Genomic DNA, 19,781 nt, shown 5'->3' with positions numbered 1-19,781 from the left:
CATCAAATTTCGACACAGTTATCTGTCGGGCAAAAATCCTTCATAATAAACCAAAACTTTTGACTTTTGTTCTTATGCAATGCGTTAGTATATAATTTTTGATCTCTTATTGTAATTTGCAAACCTTCTGCTCAATAAGATTGGCCTGAAAACAGCGTTCCTGATGTAATTTTTGAGTTTTGCGCTGCATATAGATTGATTTAAACATAATTATTAATAGCCGCGAAGCGATAGCGGCTATTATTGGGGACATCGTGGTTTTTTTTTAATTCGTTGTCTCCATCGATGATTCTTACGACCTGACTTCTTGGAATTGACTTCAGTGACTTCTATTGCTTTGCAGTTAAAATTTATGTACGTGACGTCGTTTCTGCTTTTAGGTCAATTGCGTGACTTACCTCACTCAAAAAAATGACTTCTGAACTCACTTATGGAACTTTAATTTTTTATGAAGATTTACTAGTTAATAGTGTGCATCTAAGTAGAGCCAATCTTGTATGCCCTAATTCGCGATTATTAGTCTTGAGTTTTTGATTTCGAATATCAATTTTGAAATAGCTATTTAAGGGCTTTTTCCTTATAGAACGTATGTGTCAAAAAAATTGACAGTCCGAAGCTAACCCAAAAAGTCTTGTGGTCTATTAAAGGACTGGTGGTCGATCTGTCTATCTTATTTCTTTAGGTGTTTCAATTCATGGAAGGCCACGAGCGTCTATCGCGGCTATTTTCCGGCAATATGCCGGCTTTGTTTTAAATTTAAACTTTTCTAATTCGGTAAGCATAATTTTTCACTGGCTTTATAATAGATTTTTGAATCATAGTGGGGAGTTGTTTTTCAGCATCAATAAGAAGTATTGGCATCGTTCACTTCAAAAAACTTTTATGGTGATGCTATTAATCAATAGTTATGATAATTCAAATTGTGTCGTTGCGTGGTACTATTTCATTTGAGAACTAGATGAAGAATCAGCAAAACTTCGTGAAAAATTTAGGAACACAGGGGAGTCAAAATGTTTTATTTATTTCATACTGTTTTTTGGAAGGTGGATAACTAGATATGGTGAAATTTACATGCAGACATTTTTTGGGGTTGTTCCTCAAATATTTTTTCGTAAAAGGTGTTTCATGAAACTATAAATTCAAGCTTCTGAACTTAATTGTTGATTTGGCGAGGGAGTTTTTTCCAGATTTTTTTAAAAGAGTGATTTTTGCCTATTTTTTGCTTTGCTAAATTAATGGGACTGAGTTGGTTCATGTTTGCAGTAGTAACAAAATAATGTCATTTTAAATACTGATTTTTTGTAAGATGTTGATAAAAGCAGCAGCTATCTGCTTGTTATAGCGTTCAATCTGCTAGTTATAGCGTATGAACGACCAACTTATACGGTGCTTTAGATCCAACTCTGAAAAGAACAACTTTACTTTTTTGAATGCCTGAAAATTTTGTTGCTCCTCCGAGTAGCTTGGATCAAATTATAATGTTTCATTTTCAGTTCAATTGAAAAGTTGTCATGTTTTTGCCAAAGAACCTGTGTGCTGTTTTTTCCAAACTGGCTCTGTGATCAAACGAAGTTTATCATACTCCTATTGTAATTCAATAAACTTAATTATATACAACGTGTTGTTTTCTATCGTTCATTGTTTTTAGATAAAAAGGGATGTGTCAAACGTCTACAATATCTTTTTAGATGTTCTGTTGATCTAAATATTGATAGGGTTGCCGTTGTTACTTTTTGTTGAGCTGTGAGAGCACTATTGTTGTTCGTTGATGTTTAATAGTGTTTACTAAAATTTTTTGTTCGGATTTTCTACTTGAAACAAGATGTGGGACAGAAAAAGACCTGCATCCTGTTTCAAAAATTTGCAAAAACCTTCAACTAACAGCTATTCAGTTGGTCGTTTACTAACGTAAACGACCAACTGAAAACAAATGGGGCCCTCAACAAAATCAATCGAAAGAAACTATACGGCAATCTTATTTATCAATATTTAAATCAGCAGAACATCGAACGAGTTATTATTGACGTGTGACACATGGCTGCTTATCTCGAAACAAAGCAGCGAGAGGAAAGCGCTAGTTTTTGAGGCGTAACTCTTTGAGTATCAGCTTTCTTTTTCAAGGAAATTTTACTTCTTTGTGTAATAGTTTTTCGATGTCTTTCGGTCAGTCGTAGATATACGTTTTTTTTTCGAAGACAGCCGTCAACTTTTTCGAGTTTTTCTACTATTTTTCAAAAATTATCTGATTGCATTTGTTTGTTTTTTGGACGGCATAAGTGGTGTTTTGCTATTTAATTTGTAAATAGCAAGCAGTGCTTCATGATAGTAAAATGTTCGACATTTTGACTTCTGCCGTCATGATTCGTTTGGAATTCTTGGTTTGGTGTTGTCGTTGCATTCGGTTAACATTCTATTTCTTTGCTTTTACTCTATAGTCGACATTTTTTCTTGTCAAAAAGTTTTATTAATAGCCGCAAAGCGATAGCTGGGGCTATTATTGGCGTTCTCTTGATTTTATTTCGTAAAGATTTTTGTAAAGACCTTTTGACGTCACAACCACTTCAAATCTGCTTTTTGTTCAATCGTTCCTGCAAGTTCAACTGAAGTGCATGCGTCACGTCGTTTCTCACTCGTAATGGTGCGAGTTTTTTGTTCATTCGCGTTATTAAGTTTTTGGTCAGACATGACTTCTCAAAAATGAGGTCCTCACTTTGAGATTGACTTTTCTTCACTTTAAATCAAAGAGACATGGTCGAGTGAATGTGTGTCACTATAAATGAAGGCTATTTGAGAGCAGCTAATAGAGGTTGCCATAACTTATACAGATTATTAATTAAAATTAAGCATCTCATCCTTTAATGAAAGGAGTAATTTATTTAGTCTGTCTTTTTACTGTTTTTTTTCGAGACTGTAGAGCTACGGAGCAATTGCGGCTATTTTTTGGCAATCTACCAGCTATATTATTAAAATTTGTACTCTTTTCTTTTATAAAACGCTAACAGGGCTAGTATTGTTTGTTCATTTGTAATGAACTCTCCGTTGCCATTAGGGATTCCTTGATCGAAGTATTTGAAAGGATGATTTGAAGCGGTTGAAATGATGGAGCCCATTTTTTGTTCTTTCAGTTTAAAACCTCCAACTCGACATTGCACTTGAAAAGGAGAAATCGAAAAACAATTTAGCGGAAAGATAAAGAACGAACGCATGTGAATAGACAAAAATGAAGGATTTAGAAATAAATTAGGGTATTGACGTGAAGAATGAAAACCGAACATTAATGTGTTTGATATATAAAATTATGTTTCGTTTCATTTGTTATTTTTCAACTTGTAACTTTAACCTCGGGGCTATTTATTTAAATATTAATGTCTGAGATTTGTATGCGGAGTAAGTTGAAGAAAGTAACCTTCATTCTTCCAAATTGGGGTATTTTGTGTTGTAAGATAATAAATGCAATTTCATCGAAAATATGTTGTTTTAGAACTTATCGCAGTTGTCAAAACTGGAATGTTTTTTAATGAGAATTTGTTGAAGTAAAGGTATAAAAGTGAGTCATCTATAACACGTTTGAAATGGACTCACAAGGCTAAGCGTCATTTTTTTGTGTCTCTATTACCAGAGGTTGTATTAGATCAAGAGGATGACAAAGTGACCACGTTATTTCTCACTCGTAATGGAGCGAGTTTTTTGTTCATTCGCGTGATTAAGTTTTTGGTCACACGTGACTTCCCCTCTCTCAAAAATGAATTCCTCACTTTGAGATTGACTTTTTTTCACTTTAAATCCATGAAGGCTATTTGAGAGCAGCTAATAGAGGTAGCCATAACTTATTCAGATTATTAATTAAAATATAGCATCTCATTCTTTAATGAAAGGAGTAATTTATTTATTCTGTCTTTTTACTGTTTTTTTTCGAGACTGTAGAGCTACGGAGCAATTGCGGCTATTTTTGCCAATCTACCAGCTATATTAATAAAATTTGTACTCAGCTATATTAATAAAATTGTTTGTTCATTTGTAATAAAATCTCCGTTGCCATTAGGGATTCCTTAATCGAAGTATTTGAAAGGATGATGTGAAGCGGTTGAAATGATGGAGCCCATTTTTTGTTCTTTCAGTTTAAAACCTCCCTTTCGACATTGCTCTTGAAAAGGAGAAATCGAAAAACAATTTAGCGGAAAGATAAAGAACGAACGCATGCGAATAGGCAAAAAATTGTAGGATTTACAAATATATTAGGGTGTTGTCATAAAGAATGAAAACCGAACATTGATGTGTTTGATATTTAAAATTTATGTTTCGTTTGATTTGTAATTTTTCAAGTTGTAACTTTAACCTCGGGTTTATTTAATTCAATTTTAATGTCTCAGATCTGTATGCGGAGTAAGTTGAAGAAAGTGACCTTCGTTCTTCCAAATTGGGGTATTTTGTGTTATAAGACAACAAATGCAATTTCATAGGAAATATTTTTTAGAACTTTTTAATCGCAGTTGTCAAAACTGGAATGTTTTTTTATGAGAATTTGTTTAAGCAAAGGTAAAAAAGTGAGTTATCTATAAAACTTTTGAAATGAACTCACAAAGGTAAGTGTCATATTTTTGTATCTCTTACCAGAGGTTGTATTAGATCAAGAGGGTGACAAAGTGACCATAAGCACATGAGTTTTTCCAATGACATTATTAGATTGCTAAATGTTGTCCCTAAACGTGCTGGCATATGTTATATAAATTCATTCACTTTGTTGTCCGGGCATAGAGACGTTGCTGTGGGTCTTCCTTTTTTCCCGTAACTAATTGACACAAAAAAATATTCGGTGATTTTGGTTCTAAATGGTTTATGCAGGCTAATCATTAATTGGGTTAACTATTACACCGTATTTAATACTTTTTATAGGTCGTGGAGTATAGTAGATGCTTTTACTCGGCTGGTGTGAGGAAAGTACACCTAAATAAAATAGCTCCTTGCATCTTACTGGCTGAAGAAAAGGTGTGCTTCTTGCATTTTGGCACTGGTACTAGTGTAATCATGCATGTTGTATGCGCAAGTTATATCTGATACTTAAAAACGTGCTGTTTTGGCGACATCTGTTTTCTTTTCATGCGAGCGTCTTCGGACTCTAATTGTTGAGAAGAGTTCAGTTCATTACTCCAGTGCAATGTGAAAAGAATTGAGTGCCATCTGCTTTGTAAGGCCGAAGCGTTTAACGAAGTTGAGAGAATCTGGCATCGACAGTTTTATTGTGTGTTGTTATCTTCAGCCAAAATCTTTTCCTATACAAATTTATAAAGCTGGTTTGGGCTATTTTTTGGTCAAATTATGATGCTATGATAAAGGGATACAAAGCAAAGCCAGCTGTGAAAGTTGGCAATTTTTGCCGAGCTTTGGAATACGAATACATCAAAACCGATGCTTAACCCTAAATATATCAAAACACTCAAAAATAGGTATCGAATACTCGCAATATTTTTTTTTGTGTTTTGTAGTCAAAAGTTTGCCGTGGTTGTGACTAAACTCAGTATCATTAACTGTTCTTATCTGTATAAATAAGCCTGAAGAAGAAATGGTTCCTTAACCATGCGTGAACTGTATAATTCGTGGTTATCGCCGATAATGATTTGTATAGCTAAATAGGTTGGACTATCCATTCCAACTTTTAAATACACTTACAAAAGTGCAAAGACGTCAATTGTAGTGGGTCATATTCTGCAGAAGACGGACATCTATTCCGTGATTTAATTTGACCAATCAGAGACTCAGAATTTTCTATTCTGTAATAAATACTCAATGATAGTCTTTCAGCCTGTATGAGATATTTGTACCATTTGTACTTATGTGACTCCCGCATATTATTATAGGGTCGTAATAATTGAAGTTATCCTATAGCGTGTAGGTCTACATCACAAACAGAAATAAGTAGACCCCTTTTACTGACCTTTAAGGTTGTAAAAGGATCCCTCTTCGGGTCTGCCTTAATTCTAATCCAGGTAAAACTTACCGCAGGTCTTATTACACGACTTTGCTAAATAAACCCGGATTTGCTAGAGTTCGATTTCTACTAACTGATGATTTTGAGCTGACTTTGCTAAATAAACCCTGATTTGCTAGAGTTCGATTTCTACTCACTGATGATTTTGAGCCAGCTGCTAAGCCAGAAACGACAATCAGAAATAGTTCCGATTGATTAGAAGATACCATTTTGTAGCGAGCAGCGTTCAGCATTTTTGATGTTGAATCGGTTCTAGAAGTAAGTTACTGGAATGGGAGTTAGAACCCGTTATGTAGCATAATGTAATGTTTAGTGACGGGGATAGCAATCGCCAAGCGGTACTTCCTGGGTGGGGTGTGTCACTCTAGAGCCAGTCTGGTTGGAAAGACCACCCTGGTCACAGGTGCCAATTGTGGAATTGGATTCGAGACTGCAAAGGACTTCGCAAAGAGAGGTAGGTCTGCAAAGACTTAACTTGCATTTTTTAAAAAAATGTTTTTTAAAAAAAATGTTTTGTGGCAGTGATCAAATTCGATTTTGTCAACCAGTAAATGATGTCGATAGACCTCATCTCTCGGTGAATGCTCTAAGAAAGAAATTGCACCCCAATTCAGCAACCAAAATTTTATTACCGTGCCGGAACGTTTTTTTTTTGTTTTCGTATATATTTGCCTCTACGGCAGTCAGTTATTCGTTGTCATGAAATCTAAATTTTCTTGCATGCTACTTACCCAATTTGACAACGTTCTTGCGCCTTGTCTAAACATAATCATTACATTCAAGCCTAAAACGTGGGATTGCTTTGGTGTAATTGCTCCACGGAAAGTGCTGTAATGTTCCACCAGAAGGTTGATATATCGGTAACTTTGTTGTGTTGCAGGTGCACGAGTAATCCTAGCTTGTCGCAACGTCCAAGCAGGACAGGATGCTGCTAATAGAATAATCAAAGCGACCAAAAACAGCAACATATCCGTGATGCAACTAGACCTGGCAAGTCTCGGATCTGTTCGTGGTTTCTGTGACCAGTTTCTGAGTGAGGAGAGTAGATGTGACATTCTAGTGAACAATGCAGGAGTGATGGCATGTCCGAAGGGATCCACTCTAGATGGTTTCGAGTACCAGTTGGGAGTCAACCACCTCGGACACTTCCTACTCACTACTCTACTCCTAGACCTTATCAAGACATCCCAGCCGAGTCGCATTGTAAATGTCACCTCCAAAGTTAGTGGTAGCAATTGGTTTTGCATATCCCAGTTTTTGAGATTTGAGATTTTTTTTATTGAGGTTGTGACGTGAGCAAAGGATTGCATGCTGAGGGAATTTTTTTTATTTGACAAACTTAATCCACCTTACTGAGATGAATTATTTTAAATCGCTCCTTAAAATGTCAAAAATTAAGTGTCTGTTCCAGTTTGGTACTTAGTCTCAAACGAAGTTCGCATCCCTCAAACGAAGTTGTTTTTATCCTTTTGATTTTTATGCAGTTTTTTGTCTGACCACTTTTCAAGGGCTTTTTCTTTCTTGTTTTTGCAGTGTTTACGTGCTAATTTGCTCGCCTTCAGAATATACAGCAGCTTAACTTAGTCAGATGCAGTTTACTATCAGAAGGCAAATATAAAATGAACTGAAATTGATTTTCAATTTAATTCTTGTATTGTTGTAAAGTTAGCTCATATAAAAATTTTTGAAGCCCCGTAAGTGGTGACCCGTTCTAAAGAAGGGTTCAACTGATGTCACGACCGCTGGTCGTTTGGGGAGCAATTCGTCCGACATTGGTGTCTAGTGGTTTTTTTTTGAATTTCGACATTAATTTTAGAATGTTTTCAACGAATTAAAATTTATCTTTCAAATCATGTAAAGTGAAAATGGTAGCGAATCAATTGGTTTTATGTTGACTCTATATCTGACCATTATAACATTATTTTTGCTCTTTATTGGTTTTCGGATTTGTTATTTGCAGTCAAAGTACTACTTTAATCAAAGAGATCATTAAAGCCATAATTACAAATGTACCAATACTACTAGTGCTTTGTGTTGTTTTGCTGTATCCTTGGTCCTTAATTTTACAGTGAAACCAGGCATTTTGGAATTTTATTTCTGGCGTAACAAGATCCCTGAAACTTGGTCTCTACTTCAAAAAACAAAAAAAAAGAGATAAATTTGTTTCTTTAAGGTATCAAATTTTTTAATCAATTGTTAGAAAATATTAGCCAAAAGCGAATACTATAGGTTTTTTGGGTTATATATGACTATTATTGGTCGAAATGGTTAGATATGGGAACTTTGTAAGGAGAAGACAAGAATGAACAGTCAGTTGGGAACAAAGCCGAGAAGCATGTTATCTTTGTCAGCAGTGCAACCGCCCGTTGGACTTATTCTTGTTGCTATTCAAAGCATACATTCTGTTTAAGTAAATTTAAAAGAAAATTTGTTAAAAAATTTTTTATTTTGTTCGATTTAAATAGTTAGAAACTATAAATTTTCCGAAGGCAGAAGTTATTTGAAAGTAACTTCAAACAGAGTTCCTACCAAAAGGACAAAACTAGGCAATGAACAGTTCTACAAATTTTCTAATTTTGTTTAAATTTGTTCTTGATGTTCGGCAACATTTTTGAGAAAATTTTTAAACTGATATTTGTAAAAATTACATTATTGGGGCGTATTTTCAACGAAAAAAGTAGACGGAAAAAATCAGTCTATTAGTTGTTTGCATATTTTATCGTGTAAATTGATTGCTGTAATTGTCTTTAGTAAACTGCTGTCTTTGATCGTTTGAGATACATTTTCTTTGTCACTGATTGCTCTCGGTAAGGTAAAATTTCTGAAGTTACATTATATTGACAATAGTTGTTTCCAATGTACATATTGATGAATGTTGTATTCAAGGTTGCTAGAGCAAAAATTTTTTCAATCTGAGCAAAGCAAAACTGATGGTCAAAAGAGCTTTTCCTCTACGAACAAACGAACAAAAAAAATTTTAAATGTGAGCCGTATATTGGAACGATCTGTGCTACGCACAGTATCACACTAGCCGTCATGTTTTTTTTCGTTTTCTATCGTTTTTAGCGCACCGGTTTCAAGCACATGATTCTCTTTAGCTTGGAGAATTCACGATTTTTTGTGTTATGAATGGAAACAAATTAACATTTTAGTTGGATCCATTTTGGGTTAGAGATCGCTTCTTTAAGTTAATTACGGGAATCAATTTGTACAAGGATATTCTTTACATTTGAAGGCTGTAGAAGATATAGAAAGAATAGAGAATGCAACGCAGGTGACTAACAAGTCCTAGCCTAACGTAAAAAACTCCGTAAAAAGGTAAAAAAGACGTAATTATATTCCAGCTTTTCTACAGTTTGGCTGAATTATTCACTCAAAATTTGATTCATTTAGCGTTTTACTTTACATTTGAAGGATGTAGAAGATATAGAAAGAATAGAGAATGCAACGCAGGTGACTAACAAGTCCTAGCCTAACGTAAAAACTCCGTAAAAAAGGTAAAAAAGACGTAATTATATTCCAGCTTTTCTACAGTTTGGCTGAATTATTCACTCAAAATTTGATTCATTTAGCGTTTTACAAAAAGTTCAGCTATTTCATCAAATTATAATTTCAAATATTTTCAAGAAAGCCTCTTTTTTTCCATGAAAGATTAAACTTTTGACTGATTTTTTTATGGAATGACGTTCAGTTCGCCGTTTAAAGTTTTCTGAAAATTTTGCTTCTTGTTACGACGGCTTTACTTTGATGAAGTTACTTCGAGGTGTATTAGTTACATGGCATGCTGTCTTAGTTTTGCTATAACTCCGCGCTGTTTTCCTAATCTAGATTTAACACAAAATCATGACTTGAATGCTGCAAAAGTTCAAAAAGAGGTTCAATTTGGAGGCTCTAATTACGTTAACTTGTGTTGTTTTTTTTCATATTATTGTATATTTCATCATTGCTAATTAATTTTTGCGCAGTTTTTCTTCAATCAGCAGCAAGTGTTTTGCATATGGCTTTATTATTAGATTGACGTATTTCCTTCACTTTAATATGCAAAAAGTGTTCTTTTCTGTGGAGAAATTCCTCCGTTTTTCAAAACAGAGCCTTCGTTTTGCTGCATTTTATCTGCATAAATTTGTTTTATTATTTTTCCCTTTATTTCATGTACCATTAGCAATAATTTTAAATTAAGATTAGGCGACCTCTGTAAACTGCACGTACTTTATTAGTTCATTAGTCTGTATATCTATCTCATAAGCTGCCTTAATGTCCTTATGAACATAATTTTACATCTATAATTTTGCGCCTTAGTCAATTTTTTCATAATATTCTTGAAGTTTTTAAAATAACAATTACTATCGCGTTCCAGCAGTCATGTGCTTATTATTTTTAAAATTTGTTTAATTTTGGACCATTAATCATTTGAGAGTTACTGAAGTATGTTCAAAATAATCAATAACCTTCTACAAATATAACAATCTTGCTATTCCCGTACGTCTAAGTATAAACTTTGATAATATTTTGAGCTGCTGGTGAAAGTAGTTTAAGCGCTTCGTGACAAGTTAAAATTACTTCAAATATTATTGTAATTAGGTGAGTGTATAATGGTAAATTTTGATGGTGTGGATGTAGCCCGTGGTTTAGCGGGAGGTCTTTTAATTGGAATCAGCTCAACTTTGAATCTCTTTCTTTACGGACATCTTACGGGGCTTAGTGGATACCTTTCTGTGTCCCTAATGCTTCGAATTAAATCTGGATTTTTCTGGAAGTTGACGTTTATCTGTGGCCTTATTTCGTCAATATTGGTTGCGTATTTAATCTTCGGAGGTCGGGAATTGACTATCGGATCCGAAGATATCGAGTTGTACGATTCGGATTCCGAGGCACCGAATGCGTTTCGGCTTTTGTTCGGAGGTCTCCTAGTTGGGTTCGGAACTCGATTGGGTAACGGGTGCACAAGTGGACATGGTGTCTCGGGATTGGCAAGGTTCTCGAAGCGGTCGTTCGTTGCTGTTGGATGTTTCTTTGGACTAGCTCTAGCAACTGCAAATATCCTGAGACATACTGGTAAGATTGACCTGTTCTATATAGTATAAATTTAAGGATCTTGTCAACAATTTTACCCTATTGGGCAATTCTTGAATAGAATTTCAACGGACGATTTACTAACCAATCATAAACGAGTATTAAAATTCCACGCATTTGCATGGTATGGTAAACGCAATAGAATAAATTAAGCAATGCTAATGCTTTGAGTCGATATAAATTGAAAAAAAAAATCCAACCTGCAAGATAACCGACACGCGATTCCGCATTACATCCCACAGCAATTGAGAAACATGACCGTGAACAGTGGTCTGTAATCGCGCAGAAACTGGTATAATGCTGTCTAAATTTTAGGCCAAGAACATTGTCGTCGAAGTACAACACAGAAAGGGGGAAATTTTCTACCTGGCAACAGGGGGGGATTGTTGAAAAGATCAATTTTTGCTATGAATTGATGGTAAGTGGCGAATAAAATGCATAATTGTGAACATAACTGGGCATGGAGATCTTTCCTATAGAAAACACAATTCTGTGAAGCTGAGATTATATTTTACTTCGCAATGTCCGTTTCAGGTTTCTTCAAAATTGATTTTCTTGAAGAGTTACGAGAATCCTTTGATCGGGAGGCTTCAGAAACCGTCGCTGGAATCATGCTCGGGATACTCCTCATATTCATGATTTGCTTATGGATTGTCAGTTTCGCTATCAACGGAGTTGAACAACTTTCTTCAGATCTCAGCCATTATTTTATCAAGTATATACTGGGTATTGTTTTCGGAGTCGGTTTGTCGTTATCGGGGATGACCCGACCGAGCAAAGTCAGAAACTTTTTAGTTTTTGACAAAAACTGGGACATCACGCTTCTGATGGTTTTGATATCGGCTGTTACTTTCAACCTGGTAACTTTTCAGCTCATTTTGAGAAAGCGAAAGGACAAACCATTGCTAACTGAAGAATACCAACTTCCCTGCAAAGATGCACTGGATTGGAGATTGATATCTGGATCACTTTTATTTGGAATTGGTTGGGGGTTTTGTTTCTTCTGCCCTGGACCATCGATTCTGGCATGCGTGGTATCGGGAGCTGGATCGTTTTGCTTCATATTTATTGTCATTGGGATGTATGCGTTTGAGGTATTCGACTTTATATTGGAGAAAAATAATCAGGAGGAAGTGTCGGAAGATGGAACAATTGAAATAACTTCAGTCAAACAAATGTGAATAATATAAGAGTTGTGAGGGTGCTATTTGTTGGGATAAAATTACTGTTTGAAAGAGATTTAGCTATTTTATATCTTGTGTTTTATGAGTGATTTGGTTGGGCTGGGACCGGAAATTAGTCTAGAAAAATACGTTTCTCAAATCAGTAGTCGTAATTAATTACTAACTTTTCATGACCCTAATAGTCCAGCTCTTAAATTTCCAAGCAATGAGTATTTTTCAAGGTGGAAAATGTCGTTTTGAGAATTTTAATGTCGGCTCCTTTTTCATTATTTATTATAACAACCTTACTTTTCTGACATTCTGATAGTGTAGTTTTGCATTATTAGGGTTTAACGTTTATTTGTTCTGGGAATATCTCTTGCGTAGATTTTGATGCTGAGCTTTCGCTATTGTTGCTTGTGGAATGTTTTTTCTCAAATCTTTGTTTCTGAAAGCCAGTTGGTCATGTTTTTGTTTGAATTTTAAAATATCATAAAATTTGACTCAATTTTACGTCACCGAGTGAAAGTATTGAATTCATTTCATCTGTGAACTGACGTTTGTTTTTGTTTTGTGATGTAAGCTTGCCTCACTCTCAAAACAGCTTGCCTCACTCTCAAAACTGAGTTTTATGATAATTTTCTTAGTCTTAATTTTAGAATTAAGGTCTCATTGCAGGTCAGTGTAGTCAACCTATTTTGAACGCTTTTTGTAGCTAATAATGTACAATGGCAGACTACTCTCCTGACCTTTTAGTTTTAGTTTGTCTTTTAAATTGCTCCGAACGAAGTTTGAAACAATGATTGCAAACGTGTGTCTCTTATGGAAAATTTGTGCTTGACAATTTTTGCGCTGTTGTTCTAAAACATTCTTCGAAGTCTCAAGCTTCTTTTTCACGCTTATCGTCTTCATTTTCGAGTGATCTCATTTGTTATCACTCCGGATTAAATTTTGTTGCTAAACTAAATGCGATTGTAGCTTAGGAAATCACAAGGGCCTGATAGCCGAGTGGTGAATGCTTCTGTCGAGTATCGTGGAGGTCGCGGGACCACCTGGTGGGATTTTTTTGCACCCATAAATAAAATTTTATTTAGGCTACAGCGCCTGAATTAAATGGTCCGACTGTCGTTCAAGAGCAATTTGTCTGACGTTGATCTTTTTATGTTGTATAATGGTTGATTGCAATCAGTGTTCTGTGAAAGTTTTTTTGGCATTCTTAGTACTGGTCAGCGCGAACTTTTGTTCTTTTGTTCGTTATTCGAGTTTTTCTACGTTTTTAGACTTTTGCAAGGGAATTTCACTGAAATTATTGTGGCCTTTCTTTGTCAATTTAATTTCCTACGTGATATTTTACAGGAGTGATTTCTAATAAATTCTGAAGTATCTGAAAACGAGATAACTGTGAACTAATTTTTATTTTAGATTCTGAACGTCTATAGCATGCTAGTCATACAAACCTTTAATCTTAAGTTACAATCTTCTGTTGGATTGTTTCTTAAGGTTTCTGTGCCATATACACAGCGTTCTTCTGGACTGATCAATATTTTGTCCATTGTTCAATCTTTGGTACATAATTGTAAGCAGTTTTGTTACTTGTCTGTAAACGCAAATGATTCTTTCCATTAGTATTGGAAGCTCACCATCAATGCTCTGAAGAACAAAAACTGCTATTTTTTCATGTCAATCAAAAAGTAAGTTTGAGTATGGATTTTAATCACTCTGGAGTAAAACGAGGGAAAGTGAACAGTTACTTCAGATGGATGAACATCCATCTGAAGTCGAGAACGAAATTGGTGTTTGATTAAACTTTCAGTTTTTAGAGAATTTATTTTACGTGCGGCAGTTAACTGTTTTTTCTTGTTATCTACACGCGAATGCTTCCAAAATTGACATGTGTTCTGATGATATATTCTGTTGTTTGAATCGATACCAGGTAGCTTTTAGTATTAGTGACTTCGACACTTTTCATTTAAAAAATTTAGTTAATATTTGAGTTTTCCCTGTTTTTTATAAGCCTAATTACCACTTTCTTTTGAAGTCTAATAAATGTGCTTTTGGAGAGGGAAACCTCTTTGATGTTTCAGTTTATGGCTTATGGTTTCTATGGCTTTGACACTGACTCTGTTCTTAATGTTTTGGCTTTAACTGTTTTTCATTTTGTAGTCTCATATTTTGGTCTCATCGCTGACCAGAAGTTCAATTGGTTATCTAAAAAGCCATCAGATGACACACCAGGGCTTTCAATTCATAGTAGAATGTTTATATGACTTTTTTTCTAATTGTTTTTAAACAAATAATGAATTTTTGAAGTCGCTCGAATTGTCTATTTTAACTTTTAAAATGGCGTAGCATGAGTGCTTTTAGTTTTCATCTAAGAGTTTTGTGACTGATACTTTTTGTTTTTGAAAAATCGTGAATTTTTGTTTTTGCCGTTGTTAGATACAGTTGTTTGTATAATTCCAAGCATACTGTATAATGCCACATCAGAGAGTCGATGAAGTCTGTTATTTTTTCAAATTGAACATCATTTTAATGAAAGTAAAAAAACAGCAGTTACTCAAAATTTTTTCAATAACAAGAATGATCAAAGTAAAAAACTGTATCAAATAACTGGACCAAATCTGTCACAATTAGGTGTTTACATGTTAACATTGTTTTCATTCGGCTTGAGAAATTAGCTTGATTTCTTTTCTAACCAAATTTTTTGGCCTGTATAATTTTTTCCCATGCTTTGAAATATCTAAAATTACATCATTTATATGCATATCTGTCCTCATTTGAGAATTCCGTAATTATCCTTCAGAATCCAATACTGTGTTATAATGAAAATTTCCTCCCTGCTTCCTCTGCGGACAATTAATCCAAGAATATGGATGAGTGGAGTCGAACAATAATTGCAAATGCTCATTACCGAGACTTCTTTTTACAAATTTTTGTTCCACCAAAACGAATAGCTTAGAGAACAGCCTCTGAGGTTACAATTTTTTCAGTTTTTTCATAATTTTGCGAAATATCCTGATTTCATTTTTAAGCTAGGAAAAGACTCTTCAGATTGAATGTTTTACTTTTTGTGTTCAATGATTGCTAAAAGTACTGAAAGCTCCTTCTATTTTTTATTCTGACTTTTTACTATTGAGCAAACTGTTGAAAAAAAATAAACAAGTTAATTTTAGCAACAAGTTCGAGGAATTTGACGTAAAAGCCTGGAGCCATTTTCAGTCAAGCTCTTCGCAAAAGCCTAATCGCTAAAAAAATGGCAAAGTATTCTAGTGTTCTCAACAGTCGAAGTTTTTTTTCGTCAAACTGTTGTTATGTTCAACTTTCTGAGAATAGGAATTTGACTAACAAATTGTCGCAGGCGAGATTTTTTTTTTCGTATGATTCGTTTTTCAAATCTAATTTTGCTGCAAATGGCTCGTAATCGATCATGATAAATCCTCATCCCTTTAGAAACTAATCAAAATACTATGTGCTCGATGGTTTTTTATTGATGCCAATTACAACCTTCTACGAGAATTATAACGATCAGGCCAAACTGTCTGAACAAAAAAAACGTGTAATCTTTGTTATACTTCCTCTCACCAAGAATTCCGGGCAGAACAACCTGGTTCGAAGTGAGCCAAATGTGTTACTCTTGTCCAATTTTGAACGCATGATTTACAACCACAATATAAGCAAATCAGAAGAACCATAGCTCGTCTTATCTCTCAGTTATGTTTTGTCCGTTTTTTATTAAAAGAGAATAACAGATAATTCTGATTTCATTTTTTAAGCTATGAAAAGACTCTTGAGATTGAAAGTTTTACTTTTGTGTTCAATGATGGTTAGAGGTACTGACCGTTCCTTGTAATTTTCTAATCTGACTTTTTATTCTTGCGCGAAATGTTAAAAAAATTTTAAATTAACTTTAAACTAAATGTTAAATTAAATTAAATGTCAAACATTTTAGAAAAAATTAAGGAACAAGTTCGAGTAGTTAGACTGTAACTTTAAGAAGTTTCCAATGAAAAGTTTGTTGGCTGTAGAACTAAATATTTTAAACCCCGGAGCCATTCTCAGTCATGCTCTCCGTAAAAGCCTAATCGCTAAAAGAAAAACTGGCAAAGTATTCTAGTGTTCTCAACGGTCCAAGTTTTTTGTCAAACTGTTTTTATCTTCAACTTTCTGAGAATAAGATTGTGACTAAAAAATTGTTGCAGGCGAAAAACTTTTTCGTATGATCCCTTTTTCGATTCTAATTTTGCTGGAAATGGCTCATATTCTATCATCATAAATCGCCATATATCATTTTAGAAACTAATCAAAATACTATGTTCTCCATGATTTTTTTGATGCCAATTACAACCTTCTACGAGAATTATAACGATCAGGACAAACTGTCTGAGCAAAAAACGTGTCAATTTTTTTATACTTCCTCTCACCAAGAATTCCGGGCAGAACAACCTGGTTCGAAGTGAGCCAAATGTGTTACTCTTGTCCAATTTTGAACGCATGATTTACACCCACAATATAAGCGAAGCAGAAGAACCATAGCTCGTCTTATCTCTCAGTTATGTTTTGTCCGTTTTTTATTAAAATAGAATAACAGATAATTCTGATTTCATTTTTTAAGCTATGAAGCGACTCTTGAGATTGAACGTTTTACTTTTGTGTTCAATGATTGTTAGAGGTACTGACCGTTCCTTGTAATTTTCTAATCTGACTTTTGATTCTTGCGCGAAGTGTTAAAAAATTTTAAATTAACTTTAAATTAAATGTTAAATTAAATTAAAAATTAAACGTTTTAAAAAATTTTTAAGAAAAATTTAAGCAACAAGTTCGAGGAATTAGACTGTAACTTTAAGAAGTTTCCAATGCAAAGTTTGTTGGCTGTAGAACTAAATATTTTAAACCCCGGAGCCATTCTCAGTCATGCTCTCCGTAAAAGCCTAATCGCTAAAAGAAAAACTGGCAAAGTATTCTAGTGTTCTCAACGGTCCAAGTTTTTTGTCAAACTGTTTTTATCTTCAACTTTCTGAGAATAAGATTGTGACTAAAAAATTGTTGCAGGCGAAAAACTTTTTCGTATGATCCCTTTTTCGATTCTAATTTTGCTGGAAATGGCTCATATTCTATCATCATAAATCGCCATATATCATTTTAGAAACTAATCAAAATACTATGTTCTCCATGATTTTTTTGATGCCAATTACAACCTTCTACGAGAATTATAACGATCAGGACAAACTGTCTGAGCAAAAAACGTGTCAATTTTTTTATACTTCCTCTCACCAAGAATTCCGGGCAGAACAACCTGGTTCGAAGTGAGCCAAATGTGTTACTCTTGTCCAATTTTGAACGCATGATTTACACCCACAATATAAGCGAAGCAGAAGAACCATAGCTCGTCTTATCTCTCAGTTATGTTTTGTCCGTTTTTTATTAAAATAGAATAACAGATAATTCTGATTTCATTTTTTAAGCTATGAAGCGACTCTTGAGATTGAAAGTTTTGCTTTTGTGTTCAAAGATGGTTAGAGGTACTGACCGTTCCTTGTAATTTTCTAATCTGACTTTTTTGTTCTTGCGCGAAATGTTAAAAAAAAATTTAAATTACCTTTAAATTAAATGTTAAATTAAATGTCAAATATTTTAGAAAATGTTCAAGAAAAAATTAAGCAACAAGATCGAGGAATTAGACTGTAATTTGAAGAAGTTTCCAATGAAAAGTTTGTTGGCTGTAGAACTAAATATTTTAAACCCCGGAGCCATTTTCAGTCAAGCTCTCCTCCGTAAAAGCCTATGCGCTAAAAGGAAAAAAATGGCAAATTATTCTAGTGTTCTCAACTGTCCAAGTTTTTTTGTCAAACTGTTTTTATCTTCAACTTTCTGAGAATAAGATGGTGACTATCAAATTGTTGCAGGCGAAAAACTTTTTCGTATGATCCCTTTTTCGATTCTAATTTTGCTGGAAATGGCTCATATTCTATCATCATAAATCCCCATATATCATTTTAGAAACTATTCAAAATCTATGTTCTCCATGATTTTTTTTGATGCCAATTACAACCTTCTACCAGAATTATAACGATCAGGCCAAACTGTCTGAGCAAAAAAACGTGTACATTTTGTTATACTTCCTCTCACCTATAATTCCGGGCAGAACAACCTGGTTCGAAGTGAACCAAATGTGTTACTCTTGTCCAATTTTGAACGCATGATTTACACCCACAATATAAGCAAAGCAGAAGAACCATAGCTCGTCTTATCTCTCAGTTATGTTTTGTCCGTTTTTTATTAAAAGAGAATAACAGATATTTCTGATTTCATTTTTTAAGCTATGAAAAGACTTGAGATTGAAAGTTTTACTTTTGTGTTCAATGATGGTTAGAGGTACTGACCGTTCCTTGTAATTTTCTAATCTGACTTTTTATTCTTGCGCGAAATGTTAAAAAAATTTTAAATTAACTTAAAATTAAATTGTTAAATTAAATTAAATGTCAAGCATTTTAGAAAATGTTGAAGAAAAAATTAGGCAACAAGTTGGAGGAATTAGACTGTAACTTAAAGAAGTTTCCAATGAAAAGTTTGTTGGCTGTAGAACTAAGTATTTTAAACCCCGGAGCCATTTTCAGTCAAGCTTTCCGTAAAATCCTAATCGCTAAAAGAAAAAAATGGCAAAGTATTCTAGTGTTCTCAACGTCCAAGTTTTTTGTTAAACTGTTTTTGTCTTCAACTTTCTGAGAATAAGATTGTGTCTTACAAATTGTTGCAGGCGAAAAACTTTTTCGTATGATCCCTTTTTCGATTCTAATTTTGCTGGAAATGGCTCATATTCTATCATGATAAATCCCCATATATCATTTTAGAAACTAATCAAAATACTATATGCTCCATGATTTTTTATTGATTCCAATTACAACCTTCTACGAGAATTATAACGATCAGACCGAACTGTCTGAGCAAAAAAACGCGTAAATTTTGTTATACTTCGTCTCACCAAGAATTACGAACAGAACAACCTGGTTCGACGTGAGCCAAATGTGTTACTCTTGTCCAAATTTGAACGCATGATTTACACCCACAATATAAGCAAAGTAGAAGAAGCATAGCTCGTCTTATCTCTCAGTTATGTTTTGTCCGTTTTTTAAAAGAGAATAACAGATAATTCTGATTTCATTTTTTAAGCTATGAAAAGACTCTTGAGATTGAAAGTTTTACTTTTGTGTTCAATGATTGTTAGAGGTACTGACCGTTCCTTGTAATTTTCTAATCTGACTTTTTATTCTTGCGCGAAATATTAAAAAAATTTTAAATTAGCTTTAAATTAAATGTTATATTAAATGTCAAATATTTTAGAAAATGTTCAAGAAAAAATTAACCAACAAGTTCGAGGAATTAGACTGTAATTTGAAGAAGTTTCCAATGAAAAGTTTGTTGGCTGTAGAACTAAATATTTTAAACCCCGGAGCCATTTTCAGGCAAGCTCTCCGTAAAAGCTTAATCGCTAAAAGAAAAAAATGGCAAAGTATTCTAGTGTTCTCAACGGTCCAAGTTTTTTTGTCAAACTGTTTTTATCT

At 34.0% G+C, this 19,781-nt stretch overlaps 2 protein-coding genes across 2 annotated transcripts in view; both read left to right on the top strand.

Moving 5' to 3' along the window:
- Window positions 1-19,781, top strand: part of LOC142353430 (retinol dehydrogenase 12-like) — a 58,120-nt gene that overhangs the window by 26,431 nt on the left and 11,908 nt on the right. Inside the window, exons 2-3 of the mRNA XM_075405664.1 lie at window positions 6,300-6,440; window positions 6,867-7,207. Coding sequence (XP_075261779.1) covers window positions 6,300-6,440; window positions 6,867-7,207 — 482 coding nt within the window. The remainder of the gene's footprint in view (window positions 1-6,299; window positions 6,441-6,866; window positions 7,208-19,781) is intronic.
- Window positions 10,019-12,318, top strand: LOC142353429 (uncharacterized). Its single transcript, XM_075405663.1, has 2 exons — window positions 10,019-11,041; window positions 11,594-12,318. Exons 1-2 carry the CDS (start codon window positions 10,579-10,581, stop codon window positions 12,238-12,240), a joined length of 1,110 nt encoding a protein of 369 aa, XP_075261778.1. The 5' UTR covers window positions 10,019-10,578; the 3' UTR covers window positions 12,241-12,318.

The sequence above is a fragment of the Convolutriloba macropyga genome, chromosome 14, assembly GCF_964194025.1.
Source record: "Convolutriloba macropyga chromosome 14, txConMacr16.3, whole genome shotgun sequence".
Lineage (NCBI taxonomy): Eukaryota > Metazoa > Xenacoelomorpha > Acoela > Convolutidae > Convolutriloba > Convolutriloba macropyga.
The sequence above is the reverse complement of the archived record's forward strand: the minus strand, read 5'-3'. Positions and strand labels throughout refer to the sequence as shown.

Excerpts from the sequence above, each read along its gene's own strand:
- LOC142353429 (XM_075405663.1), top strand. The coding sequence starts at position 10,579 with ATGGTAAATTTTGATGGTGTGGATGTAGCCCGTGGTTTAGCGGGAGGT. Across the intron at positions 11,042-11,593 it reads AAATATCCTGAGACATACTG|GTTTCTTCAAAATTGATTTT; the intron begins GTAAGATTGACC and ends TGTCCGTTTCAG.